Source organism: Macrotis lagotis, chromosome 3, assembly GCF_037893015.1.
Source record: "Macrotis lagotis isolate mMagLag1 chromosome 3, bilby.v1.9.chrom.fasta, whole genome shotgun sequence".
In the NCBI taxonomy this organism is placed as follows: Eukaryota; Metazoa; Chordata; class Mammalia; order Peramelemorphia; family Peramelidae; genus Macrotis; species Macrotis lagotis.
The window spans coordinates 227028954-227056544 of record NC_133660.1 but is presented as its reverse complement, the minus strand read 5'-3'; the positions used below and the strand labels follow the sequence as shown (position 1 = coordinate 227056544).

General features: G+C 37.7%; 1 protein-coding gene and 1 pseudogene across 4 annotated transcripts in view; one reads left to right on the top strand and one right to left on the bottom strand.

The window, feature by feature from the left end:
* The window catches only part of ATRN (attractin), a 229602-nt gene that overhangs the window by 28963 nt on the left and 173048 nt on the right, over positions 1–27591 (bottom strand). For 3 of the 4 annotated variants that reach the window (XM_074229992.1, XM_074229994.1, XM_074229991.1), the window contains exon 26: positions 11198–11276. In XM_074229992.1, coding sequence (XP_074086093.1) covers positions 11198–11276 — 79 coding nt within the window. Of the gene's footprint in view, positions 1–480; positions 10604–11197; positions 11277–27591 lie in introns of those variants that run through there. The other variant, XM_074229993.1, reaches the window with a different exon arrangement.
* On the top strand, positions 407–1309 carry LOC141518191 (DNA fragmentation factor subunit alpha pseudogene; annotated as a pseudogene).

Genomic DNA, 27591 nt, shown 5'->3' with positions numbered 1-27591 from the left:
TGCTTTTTTTGCATCTCAGTTTACTCATGCAAAATGAGATAGTAGGAATATATTTCCGAGTTCTCTTCCAGTTCTGACATTGTGATTCCACAAGGAAAAATCTTTAATATAGCAAACTCTCACAATACTAATAAACAGTGAAAGGGAAAGGCTAACTAAAAAAAAGATGGCCCAGAGGTCCTATGAAAAAACACATGTAAAAAGGATGCCTACAATCCTACAAACACCTAAAAAGAGAAGCACAAGGAATGTTAATGAATATACAATACCAATTCCTAAATTATTCACTAGCTAAATTCCTGATGCTGTTTTTTTACAAAGAAAATTGTTTTATAAAAATTTTAATTTGGGGGCCCGCGCCCCGGCCGCTCCTGTCCCACGGCTCAGTGCGCCATTGTCAGCGGCCATGGACGCGGCGGAGCCCAAGGGCGCCCTGAAGCCGTGCCTGCTGCGCTGCAACCAGGGCTGGGAGCACCGCGGTGTGGCAGCTGCCTCCCTGGAGGAGCTGAGGAGCAAGGCTTGTGATCTCCTGGCCATCGACAAGTCCTTGGAGCCAATCACTCTGGTCCTGGTGGAGGATGGCACCATCGTGGATGATGATTACTTCCTGTGTTTACCCGACAATACCAAGTTCGTAGCCCTCACCTGCAATGAGACGTGGAAATACAGCAATACAGATGGAGGCACAGCTTGGCTCTCCCAGGAATCCTTTGAAGCAAAAGATGAGATAGACAGCAGGACAGCCTGCCGGTGGAGGAACCTGGCCCAGCAGCTCCGAGGAGATCTTTCCACCATCATTCTCCTGGCAGAGGAACTTTCCCAGAGCCCGTCAAAAACCCAGGACCACCAGAACACGCTCCAGCAGGTGCTTGACCACTGAGAAGAAGCCCGGCAATCCAGGCAGCTGTTGCAGCTCTATCTTCAGGCCCTGGAGCGGGAGGGCGGCATCCTGTCCAAGCAAGAATCTGAGGCTCCTTTGGATGAAAGGATGGATGAAGTGGACTCGGGGGTTGCTGACCACGTCACCCTCTCCAGTCACGTCCTAATGGTGCTGAAGGAAAAGTCCTCCCCAGAGCTGAGCTTATCTAACCAGGATTTAGAGCTGGTGATCAAGCAGCCTCCAGAGGCTCTGGCCCGAGCTTTAAGCTGGAACCTTGACAATGCCACAGCAGTCCAAAGAGCCTGTCAGCAGCAGCTTACCTGCAGCAGGTCCAAAGCCTCCACGCACTCCACAGCATCTCAACGAGGAAGAATTCTCTTACTGAAGAACCCCTGAGCCCCAAACGGGCCAAGTGACCACCCGCTTCACCTCCTGGCCAGCACCTGCAGGAAGATCTTCCTCAGGGAAATCAGTAGGAACTTGTTCTCTGGCTATTCTTCCTGTCTTGCCCTTCATCCTCTGTCCTAGAGCTTCTCAATGATGGGGTAGGGGGGCAGAGAGGCTAGACAGGTGGGCCCAGAGGCTCACACCCCATTTGAAAAAAAGCCATCATGAGAATCTATTTACAACCTGGGCGACAGTCAATAGAGGTTCTGGTCATTTTTCGACTCTTTGGGAGTCAGAAACAGAGAATATCACTTCTCAAACTCTGGACTCCTGCATTGTTTAAAAAGAATTGCAAAAGAGGAGGTAGTTCTGAATCATGGTCACAACCCTCCACCTGGGCCATAGAAAAAAGAGTGTCGGGGGAGCAGAGATAGAACATTCTCATTTGGGAAGGTCAAGGAGGGGAAGGTCTTATTTCAAAGTATCAGGTTTTGGCTTCAACAATTAGGTGTCTTCTAAGTCTGCGGACCAAGTTTAGCTTGAGGTGGAAGGAGGCTGAGTATTTCACTCCTGATATCTAATTCAGAGAGGCAGCTGGCCACGGTTATCAGGACAGCCTGGATCTGAATCTCGCCTCCAACACCCCCCTACCCACAGTGTGAGCCTGGATGAGGTAGAGGAGGTGGTGATCTTTGTTGGGAGAGGGAGTTTTCTTACTGGGAGTCAGATACAAGCCAAAAAAAAAATACAGTAAGAGAGCTCTACATACATATTGTCACTTGATTCTCACATCGATCCAAGGTGCTATTATCAGATGAAATGATTTGACTGTGGGTATAGAATTAAGGAGCATGGGAAGTAGAATTTGAACTTAGGTCTTACTCCAAGTCCAGTGCCTAACCACTACTATACTACATATAATACTTATAGATATATGTGATATAGCCATCGCTGTATTATATAGAATGCCTATATGTACATATAATAATAAAATTTATGGAATTGACTGTATTATCACAGTGAAAAAAAATTTTAATTTATGAGAACCAGAGGTAAGCAATCTTGTCTTATTCATTTGACTTCATTTCTTTACTGCTGCTATTCTTAGAAGTTTTTCCATCATAAACAAAGTTAAATTTCCCAAGGCATTATGTTTCTACCACCAGTGGCTGTGACTTGTACTCTCCAACATCAGTTTCTAGGCAGCAATTACTTTAATCCAGATTTTATAGATGAAAGAGAAATAAAGACATATCAAGTTCATGTTACAGATGGGAAAATTGGAGTCAAAGGAAGGCAATGACTTGTCTGAGGTTATATAGGTACTGGTGTGGTGTAATGGAAAGATGAATCCCACCCATCTTCCTTATGGAATTCTGGGCAAGTTTCTTAACCTCTGTCTGAGTCCTAGTTTCTTCTAGTTTGTCTTATTGAGTCATTTCAGTTATGCTCAACATTCCATGACCCTATTTGGGGTTTTCATGGTGAAGATACTGGAAACCACCAAAGTGGCTTGCCATTTCCTTGTCCAGCTTATTTTACAGTTGAGGAGACTGAGGCAAACAGGATTAAGTGACTTGTGTAAGGTCACACAACTAGTAAATATCTGAGACTAGATTCAAATTCAGGCCCTCCTGACTCCAGGGCCAGCATTCTATCCACTGTGCCACCTATTTATTTATAAAATGGAAATAACATAACTTACTCTCATATTGCTGTTATCAGAAAGGTATTTTGTAGGCCTTAAAGTATTGTAGAAATGGAAGGAATTATTTATAATTAGTAGAGCCAAGATTCAAATTTCAGGTCTTCTATTTCCTCATCCAATACTCCTTTCATTATATGACCCTGTCTTCTCAGTTTGTAGCCAGTCCTCCATTCTGGAAAAGAATCAATGATATCACAATGCCTTGACTTGCAAGTAAACTGGATCTAAGTGAGGAAGAGCTGTGCAAAGTCAATCAGTCTCACTCTTTTCCCTCCAAAGTCATCAGAGTTCAAGAGGCTAGACAATCAGCAAGACCCAGCACCCTGCCTTCTCAATTCTTCTAGCAAACCCCTGACAACATAGAGACCTCTTGAAAAATCTCTCTTCTGAGCCTTAGGGATACTGCACTCTTACCTGTCTTGACTTTCTCTTCTTTGCTGAATGATTATAGATATGGGTATGCCATCCTGGTTCTCTTCTTTATACCCTCTTCTCAGTGATTTCTTCAGTTCCTGAGGGTGCGATAATTATCTCTAGAGCAATGCCACCTCTCCTTGCTCTTCCACATTTCTGAATAGACCCTGCTCAGAATCCCATGTGTCCTTGAAACTCAGTTGGAATGGCAGCTTCTCCAGGATTCTTTCTTAATATCTCCTGCCAATAGTGGGTTTCCTTTCCAATTTGCTTCATCTTTAATTTGTTTACATTTCTATGTTGTCTCCTTGTAAGTTCTGCTATCTGTCTTTGTATCTAGAGCCCCAGCATGGTGACTGGGCCATGGCAGGAGCTTAACAGAAGTTGTCTGAATGACTGGGCTTTGGTTATTGGCTGAGAACTCCATGTCTACCTGTGGCCTATCAGAAAAGCTTAGAGAAAATGTGTTTGAATATTACTGCTCTATCCTCTACCAGGGAAAGCCTGGGAAAATTCCCTTTAGGGAGCAGTCAGATACAATCAATCTGAGGAGAGCTACTCATTTACAATTTTGACTTTTTCCCCTGCTAGAAAGTTCCTAGAGAAACTTTTATAACATTCCCAGAGGTGCTCTGAGTGATGCACTAATTCCCATTAGTGAGAATTCATCGTACTGCAAAATAAAAAAAAGGAATGTATTCAATAATTTACTCTTTGCCAATTACTAAGAAATGGAAATTTCAGTTAGAAATTAAATATGAGAAAAGATCTAAAAGGTTAGGGAGAAAAGAACTCTGTCTACTTCAGGAAGCTGTCTGCTGTTCAAGGGTAGGTACATGGCTCTCTCTACTCCAAGAGGGCTGGAAGGACACTTGGGTTTTGAAATTCTAAGGCCATAGTACAAGTGATTTGTTCTAATGCAAATGTCATCGCAAATCCAAAAGTGCATTAGTACCCAAAGTCCATGAATAAAAAGTAGAGCTCAACAGATAACAGGGCAATTAAACTCTTATCTTCTTCTGATCCAGAGTATTAAACAGAAATCAGTCTGTCTTGAAGCTGGCCTTGGATGAAGCCCATTAGAATGCTGTAAAACTCCACAACCCTGACAGTAAAAAGCAGGCCCACAGTTGAGTATGGAGTGGGGAGAGGAGGATGACCTTTTCAGTAACCATCTTCCTCGGTACCATGAATGTAACCTAGTACTACTAAAGAGGAACAATCTGAACCCTGGAAATACAGCTGCAGAAGAGACAGGTGGAAAATAGGTACTCTAAATCTGACTCACTCCTTCTGCCCTAAACGGAACCTCTTTTTCTATTGTGTTCCTTATTTCTTCCATCCTTTATTTCTCCTCACATCTTCCATCATGTATTTCTCCTCCCATCTTCCTCCTTCTGCCTCTCCTTATTCCAATTTATATAATACTTCTCTATTCCTCTTATTCCATTCCACTTCACATATTCCTTTACTTAAGCCCCCTCTCTCCTCATTTTATCTAAACAACTTATCTACCTTTCTCCTTATCTATTGCAGGTTAAGATCAGAGATTATTTTAGTCTTTCTTTGTATTGTTTGCATTCTGCTGACTGCCCTTCACAACATCTCCTTTCACTTTCTCCTTTCTATTCTACACATCTCTTTTGTACCATCCTCAACTCTATTTTACAAAAAAAATCTTTCTTTAGAGCTTTTCCCTTTAGTCCTATGTAATATATTTGTTAAATTTAGTAAATATTATTGAATATGAAGTCCTATGCATCATTCACCTAATATTTAATGAATGTCTACAAATGCAAGACATAGTGGGTAACACAAAGATGAAAACTGAGTCTCTGTTGTTAAGGAGCTTATGGTACAGAAGAAGATTTGATAAATACCATTAAAATAATACAGTGTGATAAGAGTTATCAGAAAGATGCCTTGCAGGGTAAATGGGAATAAAATAATGCCAACAACAGGATAATCAAGAATAGAAGGGGGTAAGGGAATGAAGTTGAGAAGAAAAAGTTGAAGAGGTTTCATTTTTGGTCCCAGGAATAGACAAAGCTTTCTGAGGATGAATTTAGCTATGTGAAGAGAGACTCACTATCAGTAAGCTAACTATTGACTCTTTAATCCTTTATCCATTACAAGCCAAGAGACAGAAAAAAAATAAAGGGCATTCAATCATGTGGAGCTCTTTTAAAAATTCTAAGAATAAAGAGAGCTAAGGATAAGTTTTTGGACTATCTATAACAACTATAGGTACACCAAATACAAGATTTTAGTCCAATAACCAAAGGAATGAAATATTACTAAAAGAATTGAATCATATCAATAATAACATTCTTTTAATAGACAAAAAGGAAGGCAGAGCTATATAGAATGAGGGCTCATGAACTTTCCCTATTGGAGAAACAAAAAAGTTATAAAGCAAATAGTTACATGGAACATATAATAATTTTATCTTGGCAAAAGAATCATCATGAAGAAAACTGAAACTTGAAAAGCATGAATACAGAGAAAAATTTTACAAAGCATTTAAGATTCTCCAAATCAGATCAATATATAATATACTCTAACATTATTTATCTTCAATTCAAAGGTAGGGATGATGGTGAAAAGTAGGTTGGAAAATATGGATCAAGATTGGGAAATAAGACTTGTAAACTACTCCAAAGACTCATGAATACTTCATTTCACAAAAGAATCAGAAAATGCTAGACATGATATGGGACAAAAACATAGCTTAACAGACAAGTAATGACTGGTCCCTGATGTAGGAATCATAAAAGAAGCAGTTGAGTGTAATATAATGAACAAAAAGAACACACAAATAAACATCAATTTGGAAAAAAGAATGAAGATGAGGTGACACTGCAAGCAAAGGTACAAAATGGGTACTGGGGAAAAAAAGTAGTTAATGACTGATCACCATCAGTTTCTTTTTTTTTAATATTTAATTTGTTTTCCAATTATATACAACAGTAGTTTCTACCTATCATTTTTTGTAAGATTTTGAATTTTACAATGTCCCCCCCCCAACAGAAGGTAGTCTGATAATCTTTATGTTATTTCCATGCTAGACATTGATCAAAATTGAATGTGTTGAGAGAAGACACTGAATGTCCTTGAGGAAAAACAAAATATTAGAGATAGTAAAATTATGTAGTACATAAGACACTTAAAAAAATTGAAGGTAGTAGTAATCTTTGGTTTTTAACTCCACAATTCCTTCTCTGGATAAAGATGTCATTCTCCATTGCATATACCCTAAAATTATCCCTGATTATTGCACTGATGGAATGAGTAAGTTCATTAAGGTTGATCATCAACCCCATGTTTCTGTTATGGTGTAGAATGTTCTTCTGGTTCTGCTCATCTCACTCAGCATCAGTTCATACAAATCCTTCTAGGCTTCTCTGAATTCCCATCCCTCCTGGTTTCTAATAGAACAATAGTGTTCCATAACAGACATATACCATAATTTTGTTCAGCCATTCATCAAGTGATGGATTTCCAATTCTTTATTACCACAAACAGAGCTGCTATGAATATTTTTGTAAAGGTGATATTTTTACCCTTTTTCACGATCTCTTCAGGGTATAGACTCAGTAGTGGTATTGCTGAATCAAAGGGTATGCACATTTTTATTGCCATTTGGATATAATTCCAACTTGCTCTCCAGAAAGGTTGGATCACTTCACAGTTCCACTAACAATGTATTAGCGTCCCAGATTTCCCACATCCCTTCCAACATTGATCATTGTCCTTTCTAGTCATATTGGCCAATCTGAGATGTGTGAGATGGTACCTCAAAGATGCTTTAATTTGCATTTTTCTATTCAGCAATTATTTGGAGCAATTTTTCATATGACTATGGATAACCTTGATTTCCTCATCTGTAAATTGTCTGTGTATATCCTCTGATCATTTGTCAACTGGAGAATGCTTGTTTTTGACTCAGTTCTCTATATATTTTCTAAATGAGTCCTTTGTCAGAAATATTAGTTGTAAAAATTGTTTTCCAATTTATTGCATTTCTTTTGATCTTAGTTACAGTGGTTTTGCTTGTAAAAAAGCTTTTTAATTTAATGTAATCAAATTAAATTAATGTAATAAAAATTATCTAGTTTGTTTTTAATGATGTTCTCTATCTCTTCCTTGGTCATAAACTACTTCCCTTTCCATAGATCTGACAGGTACACTATGCCTTGATCTCCTAGTATGTTTATAATATTGTCTTTTCTGACTAAATCCTGCACCCATTTTAATCATATCTTGGTATAGGGTGTGCAATATTGGTCCAATCCAAGTTTCTGCCATACTAACTTCCAATTTTCCCAATAGTCTTTTATCGAAGAAAGAGTTCTTATCCCAGAAGCTGGGCTCTTTGGGCTAATCAATCGGCAGATTACTATAATCCTTTCCTGCTGTCTCTTTTGCACCTAGTCTATTCCATTGATCAACCACTTCATCATCAGTTTCTTCAAAAGGCTCAGTTCTCTTCTCTTCCAACACTTCCTCAAAAAATGGGGATGAAGTTTGTGAAGGCTCAATGAGTACTATAAAATTAGAAGGTATAGTTACTACTGACAGAATGGGTTCCAATATACTCACAACTTAATTCCCCATAATATGCAATTCCTCCAAATAGAAGACCAACCAGCATAAAAAAGGGATTGTGACACGTGCATGAAACCTAAATTTACATGAACTTTTTTGCGTGACCACATAGTGAGCTTTAGCTTTCTTCATTTTAGAAAGATGAACTCATTATCATTTAAATTCTTCATATTTGTTGTTTCTTATGGCAAACGTGGAGATTAAAATAACAGCTTCCCTTGTCCATCAGTCTTCCATGATCTCAGGCACAAGTGAGAGAGCAAGAGAAACACTATTAAAGACTTTAGTCCAATAACCAATGGAATGAAATACTACTAAAAGAATAGCCCACAATGGCAAAAGGGAGTCTGTTTCAGACATCACACTATATAAATCAATGGATTAGCTGTAATCAACCCTGGAAGAAGTGGTCAGAAATACATACTTTGCCAGGTGCAAATGGTGCCCAGGTTTTTGTTTTTCTCTTTTTGAATAAGTACCCTTTAAGTCTTTGTTCGACAGGGAAAGATTTTGTCCTTGGCACAGGAGACTGTATCTTTGCCTTACCACACAGCAGCTGGAGTAGCAACTCTCTGAGGCAGGAGGGACTTTTATTTCTAAAGTGGGAAAGCTCTCCTGACCCAGCAGAAAAGGTACATACTTCTCTTGGAATAAATAACCCTTCTCATCAACCTTCCTTTCTCCTCCACCAAACATTATGTGAACTAGTGTTTCTTAGTGCTTCTAGTATGATGAAATCTCTTGATTTCTTTGCTAGAAGAAATACAGAGGACTAGTTTCCAGAATTTATTAATCTCACAGTTTACTTTTGCTCAATGTTTGTAAAGAAAGGATTTTTTTTAGTTTTTTTGCAAGGCAAATGAGGTTAAGTGGCTTGCCCAAGGCCACACAGCTAGGTAATTATTAAGTGTCTGAGACCAGATTTGAACCCATGTACTCCTGACTCCAAGGCTGGTGCTTTATCCACTACACCACCTAGCTGCCCCAAGAAAGGATTTCATACCATTGAAGGGAAAAATTTCTTTTTTTTTTCTTTCTTGAAGGACACAAAACTTAAGAACAAAACAATAATGTACTTTATTGGTCTAGAGAAGATCCAATTCAAGAGAAGGGCTTCATCTCAGCCAGGCTAAAAATTGGACCTGAGAGAAACTAAAGAAGTTAAAAAAACTGGAATTATCAACTCATATGAGATGAGCACTGAGGTCACATATAGATGGATGCTGAAGAACAGAGGCGAGAAGACAGGGACTTAAGCTGATACAAGGAAAATTTTCAGGTATATATTAGGAAGAATTTTCTGACTTCAAGGTTCCTGAATTAAAAAAGAAGTTGGAGGAAGTGGGCAGAGTTGCAATTTCATTGGTGCAGGGAAATTCAAACAAAGAAACTCACATTTATCCATGACATGTTGGGAACTCTTGTACAACTTAGTCTTAGAGATCTGCCTGAGATATCGCAAGAAGTAAGTGATTAGCTAAGGGCCACATAATCAAAATGTGTCCAAGGCATAGCTGAACCCAGCTTTTCCAGATCCAGACCAGTTCTCCATCCACTATAACTCAAAGTTTGTTATTAAGATCTGAATATTCTAATGCCAGGTTCTGTTGAGGATGAGGAAGGAGAAATGAAAAGGGGAAAGAGAAAGAAGGAAAAGAGGGGAGGAGAAGGGAAGAAAAAAGAGGAAAGGAAAAAAAGAGGGAGAAGAAAGGTTGAAGAAAGGGGGAAGAGGAGGGAGGGAAAAAAGGAAGAAGAGAGGATGGTGGAAGGGAAAGGTAGAAGAAACAACTCATCTACAAAGAGCTTTAAGGTTTACAGCATGTTTTCTTCACAATAACCCTATGCAAGATAGTTAATAGAGGAATTTTGCAATAGAGGAATAAACTGATTTTTAAATTCATTTTTAATTAAATTTTATTTTTTAGTTGTCAAGCACTTAGTTTTCTTCCCTCCCCCACAAAAGAAAGCCAAAGCTTTGCAAAAATTAAGTACAATAAAACAAAGCAAATGCCCAAAGAAGATAAAGCCCCTATCTAAAGGCCAAGGCTATGCCCTTGGGAAGGCAATGCAGAAATTCTTCAAGGCCAGCCCAGTAGCTTGAAAATCTTTTATAAATTTCATGTGCTATTTTACTAAAGACTCACTGATTTTCTGATGCATTTCTATTATAATTTATTTTAAGTCCATTAGCACCCTATTTCTTAGTGATGGCAAGTGTCCATGCCTTTCTCTTTAGCTTTCAGGAACTCTCCTGAAACACAGATGGCTCAGGGGTCATCTATTTCATCAACATGGATCTCCTTCCATTGATTAAGACCATAGCTCTTTTTTGTCCCTGTGGTCTAACTCTATGCGTGAGCTGTTGGGGCTGAAAAAAAAGACATATAAACCCTGGTAGCCAGCCCTGGCCTGGTCTTCACTAAAGCTTGATGCTGTTTGTTCTTTGTTCATGAAGAAGACCATGACTTCGGAAAGCTGATGTCATGACAAGCAAATGAACTGGATTTGAGTGAGGGGGTGCTGTCCTGGGTCACCAGCCCCATTTTCTCCTCCAGAGTCATCTGGGTCTAGTGACCAGATATGAATCAGGATGCTTGGAGATGGCCCTGGATGAGAGGCAATCAGAGTTAAGTGACTCGTCTAAGATCACACAGTGTCAAGTGCCTGAGGTTGAATTTGAACTCAGATCCTCCTAACTAAACCCTATATTATGCTGGAAAAACACAGGCAAACCTGGTCATTTTCCTACCACAGGGTGAGGTATCAGACAAGGCCATTAAATAGAGGAAATAGAAGAAATACAATTTAAATAAGAAGCAGAAAAGAACAAAAACACTCTCCTCTCCTGACTCCATAGGGAAAAAAAATATAAAATACAGGAAGCTGCCTCAGGAAGGAGGCAACTTGTGGAGTTGAAGGCTCTGCCTGAAATACTCAGTTCTCCAGCACTCTCTAAAAAGCAACAGTAATAGTCTATATTCCCTTTGGAAAACTTCAACCTTGTTCATCAGGCTGCACACAGGACTCTTCCTTGTTGCTCAAATAAGAACTCTCATGATCTTAAGTTGTTGGGAAGGAAAATGCTGCATGATTTTTTAATGAAGTCATATGTAGTATCATTTATCCCAGAGATAAAAGTGAAGGACAAAAAAGTCTCCCTGATCTTTAAGGAATGGTCTTCTGGTGAATGACTGTCTTACCTCTCTCCGCCTTGAAGCCCAACAGCTTTGCTTGATCTTCCAAACCACAGCAGCCACAAGCAGCAAAGAGAGGAAACAACTAGAGGAGAGAAAGCATCAGATTATTAAGCTGGTCTCAAATGGTGCACAATCATGATCACAGACTCTTAGGCCACTAAGGCAGCCCCTCCCTGATTCTACTCCACACCAGTACTGCCCCCTACAAAGGGGGTTCTTCACCCTTCCCTCAACTTCTTCAAGGAAGATGCAGTCTCTTTACTGCTCCACTGCTTCTTATGGTAGTAGGGAGCATGCAGGGCAAAGTAGGGAGAGGTTTTGGAAAGGGCAGGTTTATGGCCTTACCCTAAGGTGACATAGCTTTCTCCATGGAAGAAAGCAATACTGGAAGGAGGACTCTGACTCCTCAATTCTACAGTATTAACTTGGGTGGAAGAAGAACATTTGGAGAAATGCATGATGTAGGTGATGCTGTCAATAGCAAATATAAAAAACTGAAGGAATAGAAAATACCTCAGAGCAACAATGGGTGATTATGGAAGGAATTGGTAACTTAGGGATTAGAAAATATAGAAAAATATAACAGTGTGAATCACACAGAGATTTATTTTTACAAAGTAAAATCAGGGAGGTAATGCCATTGTAAGCAAGTGAATTGGATTTCAGTAAGGGATTGCTGTGCTAGATTCACCAGCCTCACTTTCTCCTCTAGAGTCATCTGGGTCCAGTGGCCAGATAAGAATCAGGATGACTGGAGATGACCCTGGGTGAGAGGCAAACAGGGATAAAAGACTCTTAGGTCACTGTTAGTTTTCTTAAACTCTAAGCCTATAATTCTCTCAAACCCATAAACCAACACTAACCAAGGAAGCATCCAGGGATCTAATAGCTACTGTGGCAGATAAGGTCAAAGCAAAGCACAATATTTACTTCTGCTGAAAGATAAAAGTAAGACCAACTCTTTAAAGAAATTAATTCTAAATCAAAAGTATACTTGGCATTCTATGTTTTTACAAAGCAATTCAAATAGTTTGAAGGCTAGCATTTATTGCTATTTATTCTTTTTTTTCCCCTTTTTTTTTAGATTTTTTTTCAGGGCAATGGGATTAAGTGGCTTGCCCAAGGCCACACAGCTAGGCAGCTATTTATTCTTAAAAGACATCCTACTATGTGGCAGATTCACTGAATCCCCAGGTAACACTCAGTTTCCTAATAATACATTTGAACACTTGATATTGGTTTTCCTGGAGAGGAGTCAGATCTACATGGAATCATTCTAACTCACTTATATCAAATGGCGCAAGTCTGTAACATGAGGAGGGAGAGGGAATTGTGGTTTGAGAAAATAACTTTGACAAGGATTATTTGCCTGGATAGGGATCAAATCTACGCATACTGACTTCATTAGCACCAACACCTTAATTGCTGAAAAAATTATCACAAGCAAAATGGAAAACAGTCACATTTTAAATTTCTAAGATATGGGTTTATATCTTCTGCCCATATCTTGTACAACTTAGGAAGCACATGACTTCTATTGTTAGGATTTAGTTCAAATTTTGGTTCAACTGATTTATACCTATGAAACCCTGGGCGAATGAAGTAATCTCACTGGACTTCAGGTTCCTTGTCTATAAAATGAGCTTAGATTATATGACCTCTTGAGTTTCCTTGTAGCTCTAATTCTCATTCAGAATAGAAGCAGCAGGGAGTTTTAAAAATAATGCAACATTAAACTAAACTTATTCTCTGTTCTTTCTAGGAAGACAACATTGCTGTTGCTTTTAGACAGACACAAGGAGGCAGCAAATCCACATGGAAATTAGTTAAGTCAAAACAGACAAGCTCTTTGCAAAACCCTAAAACCTGACAGGAAAATACTTAATGGGGTAAAAATACAACAGCATGTAAATGGTTAAGCCTGACAGCCCAGAGACACAATCCGAGGCCTTGGTATACAGCTCTGTATCTGAGGGCTGGTCTTAGTGTCAGATACTGAAATAGGTATTAAAAGTGTTACACAGCTACTTTGGGATGCTGCCAGCACCTCTCTCGATGCCAAGAGATTAGTTCATTCCATCTGTTTGTGTTAGAAACAATACTACAAAAAGTAGACCAACAGATTAAAACTGTCCTTTCAAATATGACCTCCTACAAAGAGTACATGGAAGTGGGAGAGAGGAATCTATGAAACTCCTGATAGGCTGGATGACCAATCTCTTCTTAAAGATCTCCAGGATCTGGGCAATCAGCCCTTATGAGGCAGTCCTTTTCATTACTAGACAGCTCTTCTCTCTAGTAAGGTGAATGAAGCCTGCTTCCCTGAAGCCTCTATTATTCCCACCTCTTTTCTCTGGGGTCCAGAAGAATAAGCCTGATTCTTCTATATAATAGCTGAAGATAGTTAAAATGAACTACCCTGTCCCTGGACCCTACCAAATATTCTCTTCTTCAACTATCTCTAGTTCTGTCAATCAATCCCCATTAACCAAGGTCTTTCTATTTCCTCTGGACATGCATTGTTTACCAATAGACCCTGCTAAAATGTGTCATTCAGAATTGGACATAATACTACTGATAGGACTGGTCAAAGCACAAGATAACAAGAACTATCATCTCCACAGTTTTAGACAATATGCTTGGATTGATACATTATAAATTTAACTTTGCCTTTTTGGTTGTCATGCCAAATTGTTGACTCAAATTAAGCTTTTAGTCCATTAAAATCCCAATGTATTTTTAAACGAATTGTTAATTCTGTTATACCTCTCTTACACAATTCTTGAGTCTTTGGGAACCTAAGGTACTAGAATTACAAAGATTAAAAATGGATAAAACAGTCCTGCCCTCAAAGAGTTATATCTAATCAGGGGAGACAACACATACATAGAACACAAAAGAAATACAAGGTAATCTTTTTGTTTGTTTTTTTTCTGGTGAGGATTGGGGGCAGTGGTGTGTGGACACCTTAATGGCTGCTCCTTATTTCTTCTAGGATAACATAACTTCTAAGGATAAACTCCTTAGACTAATATAAAAAGCTGTCTACCATCTGATCCCAACTTTTTTTTAAACCTTATTTCACACTATTTACCTTCAAATATTCCATTTTTCTATATCATATGCAGAGGGATTATTTCCAGAATGTAACATTCTGCTTCCTTTCTGTGCATGAAATCAGTCAAAAAAACACTAAGGGGTTTAAGAAGCTGACATTCTAATGGGAGAAATCACATCTATATCTATACAAAACACATATGGAGATTTGGGGAGATGAGGAAAGTCCTTTGTGCAGAAGGTGGTGCTGGGGATGTTTTTGAAGGAACCTTGAGGTGAGGTGGAAGGACAGTATTCTAAGTCCAGGGGTGAAAAGTTATAGAATCTCCTGTGTGAAGGGTAGCAGCCAGGCAGGTGTGGCAAGTCCACAGAAGGCATTCAGAGGAATAATATGTAACAAGACTACAAAGGGAGGAAAGGACCAGATTGAAAAGCAGTACTTTCAATATAAATGGAGAAACCTATATTTGAAATAATAGAAATAATAGGAAGGGGAGGTGAGATCTCATTCTCAATCCCTACAAAAAAGATGGTCAGACCTATGCTTTAGGAAAATCACTTTGGGATTTCCAGGCAAGATTAACTGAATGGAGACAGGACTCCTAGTTCCCATACATCTACTTTAATGAACAACTAAGAATTGCACCAGATTGAATAATTATCAAGAATTCCAATGATTCACTATAATAAGGGTCTTCTTCTATCCCAGAAGTACATTAAAAATCCAGTCTTTTTAAAGTCCATAGAAAAGAAGATTGGGGCCACCAGACAAAGTAGTGCAAAGCAAAATAGCAGCTTCTCAACATGATCAGTGCCTGGCCAGAAATGAGAATGAGGGAACAAAGCCCCAGTGGGACATAAACCCCCTGTAGAGAACAGTGAAGAGAGTAAGTGTTACAGCAACCAGTCCTGAGACACTCCCAGGCTCCCAGATTCTGGAGTCCTTAGCACTCTGCTCTGAGGCACAGCAATCTGAACTTCAAAAACTAATCTTGGGAGCTAGAGAGAAATGCAAGGACTCAGGTGCAGACTAAGTAGAGCTGGTCACTGTACCTAAAAGTACAGTAGAAGGCAGAGCCTGGCCCAGCACAAAGCCTCATTTCAGGAACTAAGTAAGGCTGGAGAAATGAGAAAATACTGGAAGATGCAGAACACTATAAAGAATTACAATAGTTTCAGAGATTATCAAAATTCCAATCTAGAAGGACAAAGTAGCTCCATAACAACCACGAAGAGTCATAGGGACTACACAGATACTTTGAAGAAAGCAAGCAAAAGAACAAATAAATGAAAGAAAATTTCTGGAGGAAAGAGCTGAGAGTATAAATAAATAGCCTAGAGCAGAAAGTGTTAAATCATGTAAAATGGATACTTTGAAAATTAGAACAGAACAAAAAGAAATCAATGACAATGAGAGAGAAAGAATATTTCAACAAAATCAAGATTGAAAAATTAGGATATGTAAGATCCTGTAATAAAAACTGACCTGGAACCATAATTTAATTATCAGATTCTCTAAAAAACAATGATTTTTTAAAAATTGGATTATATATTTTTTTTAAAAAATCACAAATAGAACTATTAGAACCTATTATCTATCAAATCTATTAGAACCTGAGAATAAAATAAGAAAAAGAGAATCTCTCTCCACACCCCCCAAAAAAATCACCTCCTAAAAGAAATTCCAAAAGGAAATGTCTAGAAATATGAAAAACAGTTAACTAAAGCTCTTTTGACATTAAAAAAAATTTCTATAAATAAGTCAGAAAGAGTTCAAGTACCAAGGAATCACAGTTAGGACCTGTTGGATCAAAGTGTAAACCAAAGTAGATAACAATAACAACAACAAAACTAGTTAAACGTTTATATAATGTTTACTATGTGGCAGGCACAATGCCAAGGGCTCGATAAATATGTCATTTCCTGGAAAGATGGGTATTGTCATTCTCACTGTATTTAGAGGAAGAAGGAAACTGTGGAGAAAATCACCTTATTGGGTTTGGAGATGAATCTGAAGTCTAGAAGGTTAGGTCAGTAGAGTACAAGCTCTGATAGGCCCTCCTGAGATAGAAATAGCAATAAATAGTATTTTGTACCTGAGGATAAGCCCAATTAAACTGGCATCAGAAATGGGATTACCTTTTGTCAAACTTTTTTCAGTCTGAATAATACAATGACACTGTCTATGAAGACACACAGTGATTATGAATTACATCAGAGGAAAGACCAATAAAACTAGTAATTCTTAATATATTAAAGCAATAATATTTTTTTATTAATAATATGTGACTAGTTTTGCAAAGCATATCATGTGAACTGATATAAAGTGAAGTTAGCAGAGCTAGGAAAACAATTCACACAGTAATAGCAAAGTTACAATGATAATCAACTATGAAATACTTCAGAACAATGCAATGATTCACAACAATTTCAATAGATCTATGATGAAAAATTCTATTCATGAATTCAGGGTACAGAAGGAGTCCTATTTTTTCTCTTTTATTTTTCTTGCTTCCCTCCAATCTCTACAACATGGATAATTTGAAAAGATGTTTTGCATGTCTTCATATATATAATGGGTATTGCATTTCTTGTGTTCTTAGTGGAAGGGATGAGGGGAAGGTAAGAATTTGAAGTTGAAAATAAAAAAATTTTAAAAACCATTAACATATATTTTCATTTCATTACTATAAAAACCTTCAAATCTAATATGAATGCCATGCCACATGTTGTGTCCTGACTTTCTATACCTACAAAAAGTCTTCACAAAAAATCAGTAGGGTTGAGTGCTACAAAAGAAGCAAAAGGCCAAAATCCAATTTTAGAAACTCTCCTCTAATCCCACAATATTCCCATCCATTCCCACCTATCCTGGCTGCCAATCAGCCAAAGGTCCATTTTATAGTTAAAAGAGTACTACATCAGAGTCCTGGCTTCTCAAGTCTCACTTTTTTCATCAAACAGTTCAACATCATTAAGACCTTCTTTTGACACTTTCTAAAATGGTGTTGGATTAAAGTAGGTGTTCTTAACTTTTTGTGCTTATGGACTCTTTTGTATAGTAGTGAAGCCTACAGACCCTAATGCATAAAAATAAAATAGAATTGCAAAGGAATACAATTTATATTGAAATATAGCTAGCAAAATAATTTTTAAAAGTCAAGTTCAGACTGTGAATTAAGAGCCCCTGTATTAGAGAATCTCTAGCATCTCATCTATCTCTAAAATTCTATGATTTATGATTTCCATCTAAAAGTTTGTTAACCCTCAAGACAACCCTCTGGGTCAAGGCTCAAAAATATCTACTTTGTTAAAACAACAATCAAATTTCCCAGGGCAAGTTCTCCCTTCCCCCCAGTTTTGCTGAAGGTATTCATATCCTTTTAGTTCAGTGTTCTTACATATAAAACTCCTACTTTGGTTACTGTGTGCAATTCATAAAGACTATTCTCTAGCTCTTATTTCTCTCCTGGGTAAGGAATACTATCAGACCATGGCAATATTAAAAAAAAAAAAAGAAACAACATAGTTCCTTAGGAACCATTTTACTAAACCCTGGCATTTTATTGGACATTAACTCAACCACTGAAAAGGTGACAGTTTACTGGGGAAATGATTATATCAGATGTTTCTGTTTCAAATTTTTAAAAACTCCCCTCTGATGAGAAAAACATATAATCTCAAATCATTCTAATAAAGTGATAACTATATAACTGCAATGTTATCTTTAACGCTTTGGTGCATTACAATTCACATTCAACTTCTCAAAATATTACAGCTGCAAACACATGAAGCCAGGCCAGTGAATCTTGATGATCACTGTGTTCAACAGCCCTACCAAGGAACTCATCTCCAGGAAGGACAGGCCCATATCCCCAGAGCTTAGACATCTGCACATAGTAGATGCTTAATAAAGGTTTGATGTTTGTCCTTCATCCTCAAAGATGCTGTGACAAGCAAGTGAATTGGATTAGAGTAAGGGGATGATTTGCTTAGTCACCAGCCTTACTTTCTCCTCCAGAGCCATCTAGATTCAGTGGCCAGATAGGAATCAGGATGACTGCAGATGGCCCTGGATATGAGGCAGAGTTAAATCACTTGCCCAAAGTCACACATCTAGTAAGGTCAAGTATCTGAGGCGAGATTCAAACTCCCATCCTCTTGACTCCAAGGTTAGTGTTCTATCCATTGTACTGCTTAACTACACACACTTAAAAAGTTCTACTGATTAACAAATGCACATCTCATTAGTTACACTTGGTGCCCTGCCTGCTCACCTACCTTCCTGCTGTCATTCCTAAGAATTATGGTTTCATCAACTAATCCTCATCTCTTTCTACTGAAACACAACCAGGGATACAAAACCTTTGCTTCTTTTCCTAAAATGGCTATGAAAATCCAGACTCTCCCTTAATTTCCAAACAGCCTAATTCAGCAAAGAGAAAGACTGAAAAATATCTTTTGCTTCCAATCTCACCTAGGAGAAAATTCCAAGTGTATTTTTTTTAGTTTTTAGGTTTTTGCAAGGCAATGAGGTTAAGTGGCTTGCCCAAGGCCACACAGCTAGGTAAGTGTCTGAGGCTGAATTTGAACTCAGGTCCTCCTGACTCCAGGGCAGGTGCTCTATCCACTGAGCCAGCTAACTGTCCCTCTAGGTATATTTTTAAACTTAGGATATATAATTTTGTGGAATTTGTTAAAAAAAGAAAAGGCCTAATGCTTGTTGGTTGCAGATATTCTGATTTATAGCAATAAACATTATAAACATTACAGCAATAAACCTTCTAATATAAGAGAAATGCTATTGAAAATGTTAAATTTTCCCCATGGGGTTTAGTTTTTGTTTACTCTAAACCCTAAAATGAACAGTTGAGAAGTGTCTAACAAATTTTTGTTCTTAATACTTGAGTTGTTTCCCTAGTGGGAAAAGTGAATGTTGGAACAAAATCCTTTTCCTAATCAAACTCTTTGGTTTTGGTAAGGAAGGAGAATTTTCTTTGATTCAGGAGCTTAAACAATAAAATGACTGTAAGGAACTTAAGGTTCCTTCTACCTTTTTAAAAATATGTGGTTTTTTAGGGGTGGCTAGGTGGCGCACTGGATAGAGCACCAGCCCTGGAGTCAGGAGTACCTGAGTTCAAATCTGGCCTCAGACACTTAATAATTACCTAGCTGTGTGGCCTTGGGCAAGCCACTTAATCCCATTGCCCTGCAAAAACCTAAAAAAAAAAGCTGCTTAACTCCATTTGTCTTGCAAAAAACTAAAAAAAAAACACTAAAAAAAGCACCTAAAAATATATGATTTTCCAATTACATGTAAAAACAAATTGCTTTTTAAAAATTTTGAGTTAAAAATTTTCTCCCTTTCATCTTTTTCCCCCTCAAAGAGAAGGAAAGCAATTTGATATACAGTCATGAAAAACATATCTATATTAGTCATGTGGTGAAAGAAACAGATCTCCCACCAAAAAACCCCAAGAAAAATAAAGTTTTCAAAAAAGTATGTTTCAATCTGTCTTCAGATTCCATCTGGAGATAGATAGGTGACATTTTTCATCATAAGTCCTTTGGAATTTTCTTGGATCATTGTACTACTGAGAATAATTTAATTATTCAGTTGATCAATATTGCTGTTACTGTGTACAATGTTTTCCTGGTCCTACTCACCTTCATTCAGCATTGGTTTATCTAAGTTTTTCTAAAATCTGTTGGCTCATCATTTTGGGGGGGGGGGGAGTTGGCAAGGCACTGGGGTTAAGTAACTTGCCCAAGGTCTCTTAGCTAAGTAATTATTAAGTGTCTGAGGCTGAATTTGAACTCAGGTCCTCCTGAGTCCAGAGCTGATGCACTACCTAACTGTCCCCTTCTCCTTCAAAGGTATAAACTTCATCTAGTCCTATTAAAGTGAGGAGCCCAGGATTGGGTTCTAGCCAGTAAATTACTCAAAGTTGGGCAAGTCATTGACCCAGACCACTGCAATTTGAATCAAGAGCAAGGCCCTAAAATTCTCTGATTCAAAGGCTTTCCCAAGGTCCTTACTCATTTTGTCTACCTCCTATTTTCCCAAATGGCTTCTTTCTTTCTTTTTTCAAAGGGAAGGTATAAATTTCTCTCATTCCCATCATTCTAAATTATGTGCTTAACTCATGATCATTTTATTGCATTAATTCAACAAACAGAAGTATATATTGTATTCAGAGCACTATGCCTGGTGTTGTAGAAGATAGAAAAGATATGATGTCTGCCTTCATGGAGCTTACATAAATAATTTACAGATGTAATCAAAATCTGTCCTACTTTCTGCATGGATCTTTTCCTATACCTATCACCACTGTTCTCCTTGGACTGGTTGTGTGAGAATTCTGTGTCTACTGAACTGGATGCTGGTATTTATCACACATGAATCTCCTGGAAGACAGGTTGGGTTTCTTCAAGTATGTTTTTTACCTAAAATGAAGGACATTACAAACAGAAGGGAGCTAAAAGGGTAATCAGTCCAACTCATCATTTTATAGCTACTAATACATAGGTTTGAGTAGCACTTTGGATGTGTTATCTCATATAATCAGGATAACAACTATACTACTATTACCATTATTATTAAAATGAGGCTGACATTATTTGCCCAAAGTCAAGAGTTAGGGACTAGTTGACTCCAACTCTACCTGCATTAAGTTGTCTCAGATGAAGAAGCCCCTTGTCCATTTGTCCTTCTTTCTAGTACTGGACAGCAAGTTGGCTGGAAAGCAGAATTTGCTGAATGTTCAAAGGGGTGTGTCAACAGATTAAAATCTGGGACTCTTAACCAGCTCTTCCCAGGTGGGTGGGTGGGGCAAGCCATGAATTTACTCAGGGAGAGTACATTGATAATTGTCATCTAGGCCACGATTTCTTTCATGCTTTCTGTGTGTGCTTCTTGAACAAAATCATCAGCTTGAGTGGATGAGGGGGACTCAAGATTTGGAGTAATTCTTGGGTATTGTTGAGCATTATGATTTTCATACTGATTGCTATGTGTAATGAATTTAATAATAATTTAGTCTCTAGAGATCCTTTTCACAGGCAGACCCTGGGCTGGGGAAAGCAGTGAAAACAAAGCAGCAGGGAGTGAATAATCAATCATGAAGGTCCTGCCTTCTTTCCCTGAAGGCACTTGCTTGTGTTTGGTCAAGTGAATTGGGACAACCTATACTGTACCTGAGCAGAATAATGGGTACCCCCCCCCCCCAAGACTATACAATCAACTGAACCAATTCCACAGGATTCAAAGATACCTGTGATGTCCTACCTGGATGATCATGACTGCTGCAACTGTTGGATTGTCCTGCACTGTGGGCGTGTCCTGGGAAGAGCACTCAAACCCCTAAACTGACTGTGCTATGACCTACCTTCCTCCTCCTTTCCCACTTAAGATCACACTTGTATTTTCTTTCTGAAGTACAGAAAGGGGGAGTTCCTATGAGGAGAAATCCCATAATTTGGAAATTGGATGTCTTGTAACAAAGTAATTAATAAAACCGCTACCTGGTTCCTGGCACTCTGTCTCAGGTCTGCTCTGTCATGATCAGGTTAGAGGCTGGCTCAGTAAAAATTCTGATATAGTATAAACAAGATTTTTGTGGCAGCATGAAAAACAAAACAACAAATGCTGCCCTTTCTATACAACTCCTCCTTCCTGAAATAAATGTTTTCACTAAGAGTGGAGAGACCATCTTCTATTTTCACTCAACAGCAACAAAGAAAGGAGTCTTTTTCAGGATGATTTTAGTTTAAAAGGATGACATACCCAAAAGACCACATCTGGTCAAAGCAAATCTGTGCATTCAACTAGTCCTGAGAAGTCATTGAAATCCTGCTCTATTTACTACTGTGATTGACTTTTTTCTCAGTAAATGTTTTTCTGTACTGAGACTAAAAATGGTAAAAGATAACATGCAGTAAGAAAGATGATAGGATTAGGGAAAAAAGATACCAATTAAGGTGTGAATTTATTTTGCATGAGATTGTTTTTTATGGGAAGAGGTGATGGGTGGGGAGTAGGTGAATAAAGATAAAGATATAAAGAAAGAAAATGCAAAAAAGAGCAGAAAGCTGTTTAGAAGGAGATAGAAAAAAAAGCAACAGTGTTGGTACAGCATGTCAAATTTTATATGTATACATATATATTTAAAAACTGTACATAATAAGAAATCCATGGATGTATGCCATCTATGGAAATATATAACATGTAATCCAATAATTTGGAGATATATATATATATATACATATATATATATATATATATATATAATCCACACATAAAACTTTATTTAAAAATTCATGTTTTTGATATTTGTTATGGTCATAGTTAAAAAAATTAAAGACAGATAAAAGACAAGGGATAAAGAGAGGGAAAAGGAATAAGTTAAAGGAAAGAAAAATAACAAGATAGTTGGACATTATAGGACTAAGAGCCAAGATTCAAAAGAAGGCAAAGAAAGAAAACCTGTAATAGAGACAAGTAAATAGGATCAGATCTAAGGAAAATATACTAGGCAGGAGAGCTCAGGAAATAGGGGGGAGGTGGGCTCCTTTGCTGCTGCATGGAGGTCTATGGTCAACTATGATAAGGACAATGAAGCTCAAATTTATCTGGGGGAGCTAAATGATGGCTAAAGATCTTAAGTATCCATGTCAGAGTTATACTACTAAACAGAGTGACAGGGAGAAGGTGTAGGGCAGGAAAGAATTTTTAAAACTGTTACTATTCTGCAAACAACTTTCTAATAACCTTGCAATATGGCAGGAGATGAGGAAGAAGAGGGGACAAGATTTCTTTTTAACTGGGTTCACAAAATACTTCAGGCCAGATCACACACTTATTGGGTATAGCTTCAGAAATGGTGGGAGGGATGCTGGGGAAATTATCCAAGAAAAGAGAGTGTTATAATAAATACTTGATATAATAAATGAGAAAATATCTCACTGGAAGACAAGGAACAGCCACATAGTAACAGTTCATTCCTTATTCCACTGCAAGTTTCTTTTCTTCCCTACTTTCTTGTCAATCCCACTGACCTCTAGTAAGCAGGTTCCCTCTTCCTAACCACTGTGAGGATAATTGAGCATTGTCTTCACTTGGATAATTGGTCCTATTTCTCCTTTCTCAAAAATAATGGTCTTAGGCTCCTCTATTCCTTTAGGTATAGGGCAGGCAAACATGCCCACTCTGCTTTAATAAGGAAGAAGTTGCTAATTTTAAAGGTCATTCATCTATTTTGCCTCTACATCCCCCAGCTAGCAGGCATTATACTATTTGCATCGTTTATACATTTAAGAATCCTATGTGGTTGCTATCCATCTTGTTTCTATGCCCTAAAGACCATTAGAACTTTCCATTCTCCTTGATGTGCTGCTTCACTTAGGATAGGAGCTTTTCAATCACAGACTGTTTACATTTTCCTTTTGCATTCCTAGCATTCAGTTCAGTGAATAGTAAAATAAATGCTCATTCATTCATTCATTCATTAATGCATTACTCCAGTTGAAGTTTTAAGTAGGTAATGCTGGTAGAAAAAAATGGAAAGTAAAAGGAATCTCAAGGTGACTTATAGGCATTGAGATTTTATGGACCAAAGAGCTATCTTGAATTCTTAAGAAATAAAGCCAGAATAATGTGTCTAACACAAAAAGATAATTCAGGCTAACTATTCTTTCCTTTTTTGACTTTGTGATTGAAGAGTTCCATAAACATTTACTATTACAAAATACCAGCAACTATCAGTGGGTATTTGATGCTTTTTACCAGATAATTTACTAGTCTCATTTTGTAGTAGTAATCACCATGTATTTGTCAATTTTACTACTTAGTCCTATGACCTATGGCTGGCAGAGGTTATGTTGAATTATATTTTATAAAGTGCAGAAATTTTAATGATCATCTCTTTCTTAAAAAAAAGTTTTGAAAGACATGAACTTTTTGTATAAAAGTAATGATGAGGGATGGCTAGGTGGCACAGTGAATAAAGCACCACGCCCTGGAGTCAGGAGTAACTGGGTTCAAATCCAGCCTCAGACACTTAATAATTACCTAGCTGTGTGGTCTTGGGCAAGCCACTTAATCCCACTGCCTTGCAAAAAAAAAAAAAAGTAATGATGGTATGATGCACAAACCAATGGAATTATTTTTGGAGAACCTTCCAAAATCACCAAGTGTGGCATAAACCAGGTCAATGAACATATGGTACAATTTCCTACAACTTACTGAATAGATGAATGGACCAAGGCCAATACATAATCTATTTGAGAGCCTTGTTGTTCTGTAGCTTTATTACAGCATTATGAAGTCTCTCAAAAAAAAAAAGTTAATAGTTCAGGGACACAGTCTATCTATTTGAAACACAGAGGTTCCATTGACATCAGTGGGCAGTCTGCAGCAACTGGTAGGAAATCCATAGTCCAAAGTTAGCATTTCAACATTAACCACAGAATAGGTCTGAGACCCCAGGAAAACAATGTTTCAATGTCTAAGCTATAAACTTTCAATGGTTCACTTGTAGCTACAAAGCTAGGGAAATATGGTTTTCATTAAATTATAAAAACACATTTATTAATATTAGTTTTTGAAAAACCTATGTCACCAAATTCAGGAAATGTAGAACTTAGATCTTTTAAGTGAACTCTCCAAAATTTAGCAAATCTTTTGATTTCTCTTAAAGGCCTTGGTCAAACTACTTATATTAATACTTAGCTGTTAGCAAAAATGTACATGTTTAGCTAATGTGAAAATATAAGTAAATATAAGAGTACATTATTCCTTCAAATGTACTTTTGCAAGGGATGATGAAAAACATAAATCAAACAACACAACAATAGTGTGTTCTTCCCCTTAAAATTATCTTACAATGTTCATTAAAGAAAATATTTAATTGATATGTTCCAAACCACCATCAGAAAAATAGATCTAAAAATCAAAGTTAATAGAGAAAGTTTTATGTCATTGAAAGAAAAAAAGGAAAGGCACCATTTTTAGAAAAATTCTAAAGACTAAGAGAATGCAACAACTAAAACTAAGACTAAGGTTTCTAAAGCAATAGGTAGAAGAGAATTCAGTTCTCAATGACAGGCCATAAAGCAAGAAGAAAGTACTTTTTGGGCAGCTAGGTGATTCAGTGGATAGAGCACCGGCCCTGGAGTCAGGAGGACCTGACTTCAAATCTAGCCTCAGACACTTAATAATTACCTAGTAGTTGGATGACCTTGGGCAAGTCATTTAACCCACTACCTTGTCAAAAAAAAAATCAAAAAAGAACCTTTTGAGTTTCAAAGTAACATGTAACCACATACTATTCCTATACCATAATTATAGTATAACTGAGTAGTGTATGGAGGTATTTTAATTGATATTAAAATCCTGTAATAAATTAATATTTAGCTGCTGTAAATGGGGGGGGTAGGGAGGTGTAGAGGGGTATATGGCACAGCTAGGTAGCTCAGTAGATAAAATGTTAGATCTGGAGACAGAAAGACCCAAGTTCAGCCATGTATTGACTATATGACCCTGGGAAAGTCATTTCTGATTGTCTTAATCCACTAGAGAAGGAAACAGCAAACCACTCTTTCTTTACCAAGAAACTTCATGGATGGTATTGATCTGTGGGGTCATGAAGAGTTGAACACAACTGAATAATTTAACAACAAATCTGTATACTTATTCAGTCAATGTTTATGCATATGAGTGTGTTTATCAGCACTTGCAAGGTAGGGTACTAATCCAATTTAATTCACCAAATTATCTACTGAAAGTCTACTAGATAATAGATTTATTAGTAGAAAAAGCCCATGATGTAGTATAGCTTACTTTTCTTTTTTAAGTTTTTGCAAGGCAATGTGGTTAAGTGACTTGTCCAAGATCACACAGCTAGACAATTATTAAGTGTCTGAGACTGAATTCGAGCTCAGGTCCTCCTGACTCCAGAACTGGAGGTCTATCCACTGTGTCACCTAGCCGCCCCTGAAGTATAGCTTTTAAAATGCTCACCATCTTTTCACAAAGATAAGATGAAACATGAAATATATAGAGAAAAATACTATAAAATATCTACATAAAGGGATTCTACAAGGGATGGGGCATACAGTGCTATGGGCAGGCAGGAAACAAAGATACTGTTGGTGACTGTCCCTGGGAAGGTGTCTGAGATGAGTTTGGATTGGAAAATAGCGAGGAGGAAGATAATTCTGGCAGAGGCAGAAGACTTCAGTGTACACTGTCTAGCATATCAAGGTATGCTTGATGTTTTCTGATGAGAAGAATCACAGCTACATCTGTCACAGAAAAGGTCGCATCTAAAAAAGTGTGCTGCCTCAAGTCAGCTTTGGAAGATTGTGTCTCTGGTTTTGGTGGTTACCTTTGTATAATCAATTCTGACTCAATGAGAAGACTTAAATAATAGCGACCATGATCTGGTCAATTACACTTTTTCTACAAAATTGACTCGCTTTAAAAAAAGATTAGCTCAATTAGACTCTCTGGAATCTGGAACTCTTTTTTTTTTTTTTTTTTTTTTTTAGGTTTTTGCAAGGCAGTGGGGGTTAAGTGGCTTGCCTAAGGCCACACAGCTAGGTAATTATTAAGTGTCTGAGGCCAGATTTGAACTCAGGTACTCCTGAACTCCAGGGCCAGTGCTCTATCCACTGCACCACCTAGCTGCCCCGAATCTGGAACTCCTGTGTTTAAACTGAACCTCAGATACAAGGTGCGTCATGGCAGACAAGTCACTTTGCCTCTGCCTGCCTTGAGTTTCCTTATCTGTAAAATGACGATATTAGTAGTCTCCACCTCCCAAGATTGTTGCAAGGATCAAATGAGAATGTTTATAAAGCACTCTGTAAATCTTTAACTGCTAAATAAATTTTAAAAATTAAAATTAAAATATGAATGAATCAATTATCCTCTTCCAAAGATGAATAATTATCCTCTTCCAATGATCAGTAGCAAGATTTAATTCTGAAAGACAATGCAGTAGTGGATTAAGAGCTGACCAAGTGACCCTGGAGAAATCATAAAACTTCTCAAAGCTCCAGACAAATGTGTAAGATTAACATTACAGAATTAGAAGCTGATCTTCATTTATGGGAGAGTTCCAAATTTAAGTCAGTCAACAGGAATTTATTAAGTACCAATTAGGAGACAGGCACTGAAATAAATTCTAGGGACACGAGAGAAACAAACAAAAAATATGGTTTAATTGTATATAGACATAAAAACAAGAGACTGGAATGAAAATCAGGGAAGCCAAGAGGTAGAGAAATCCAAAAATGGGAACTGAAAATCCTGGAGCTAGAGATGAAGAGAAGGGCAG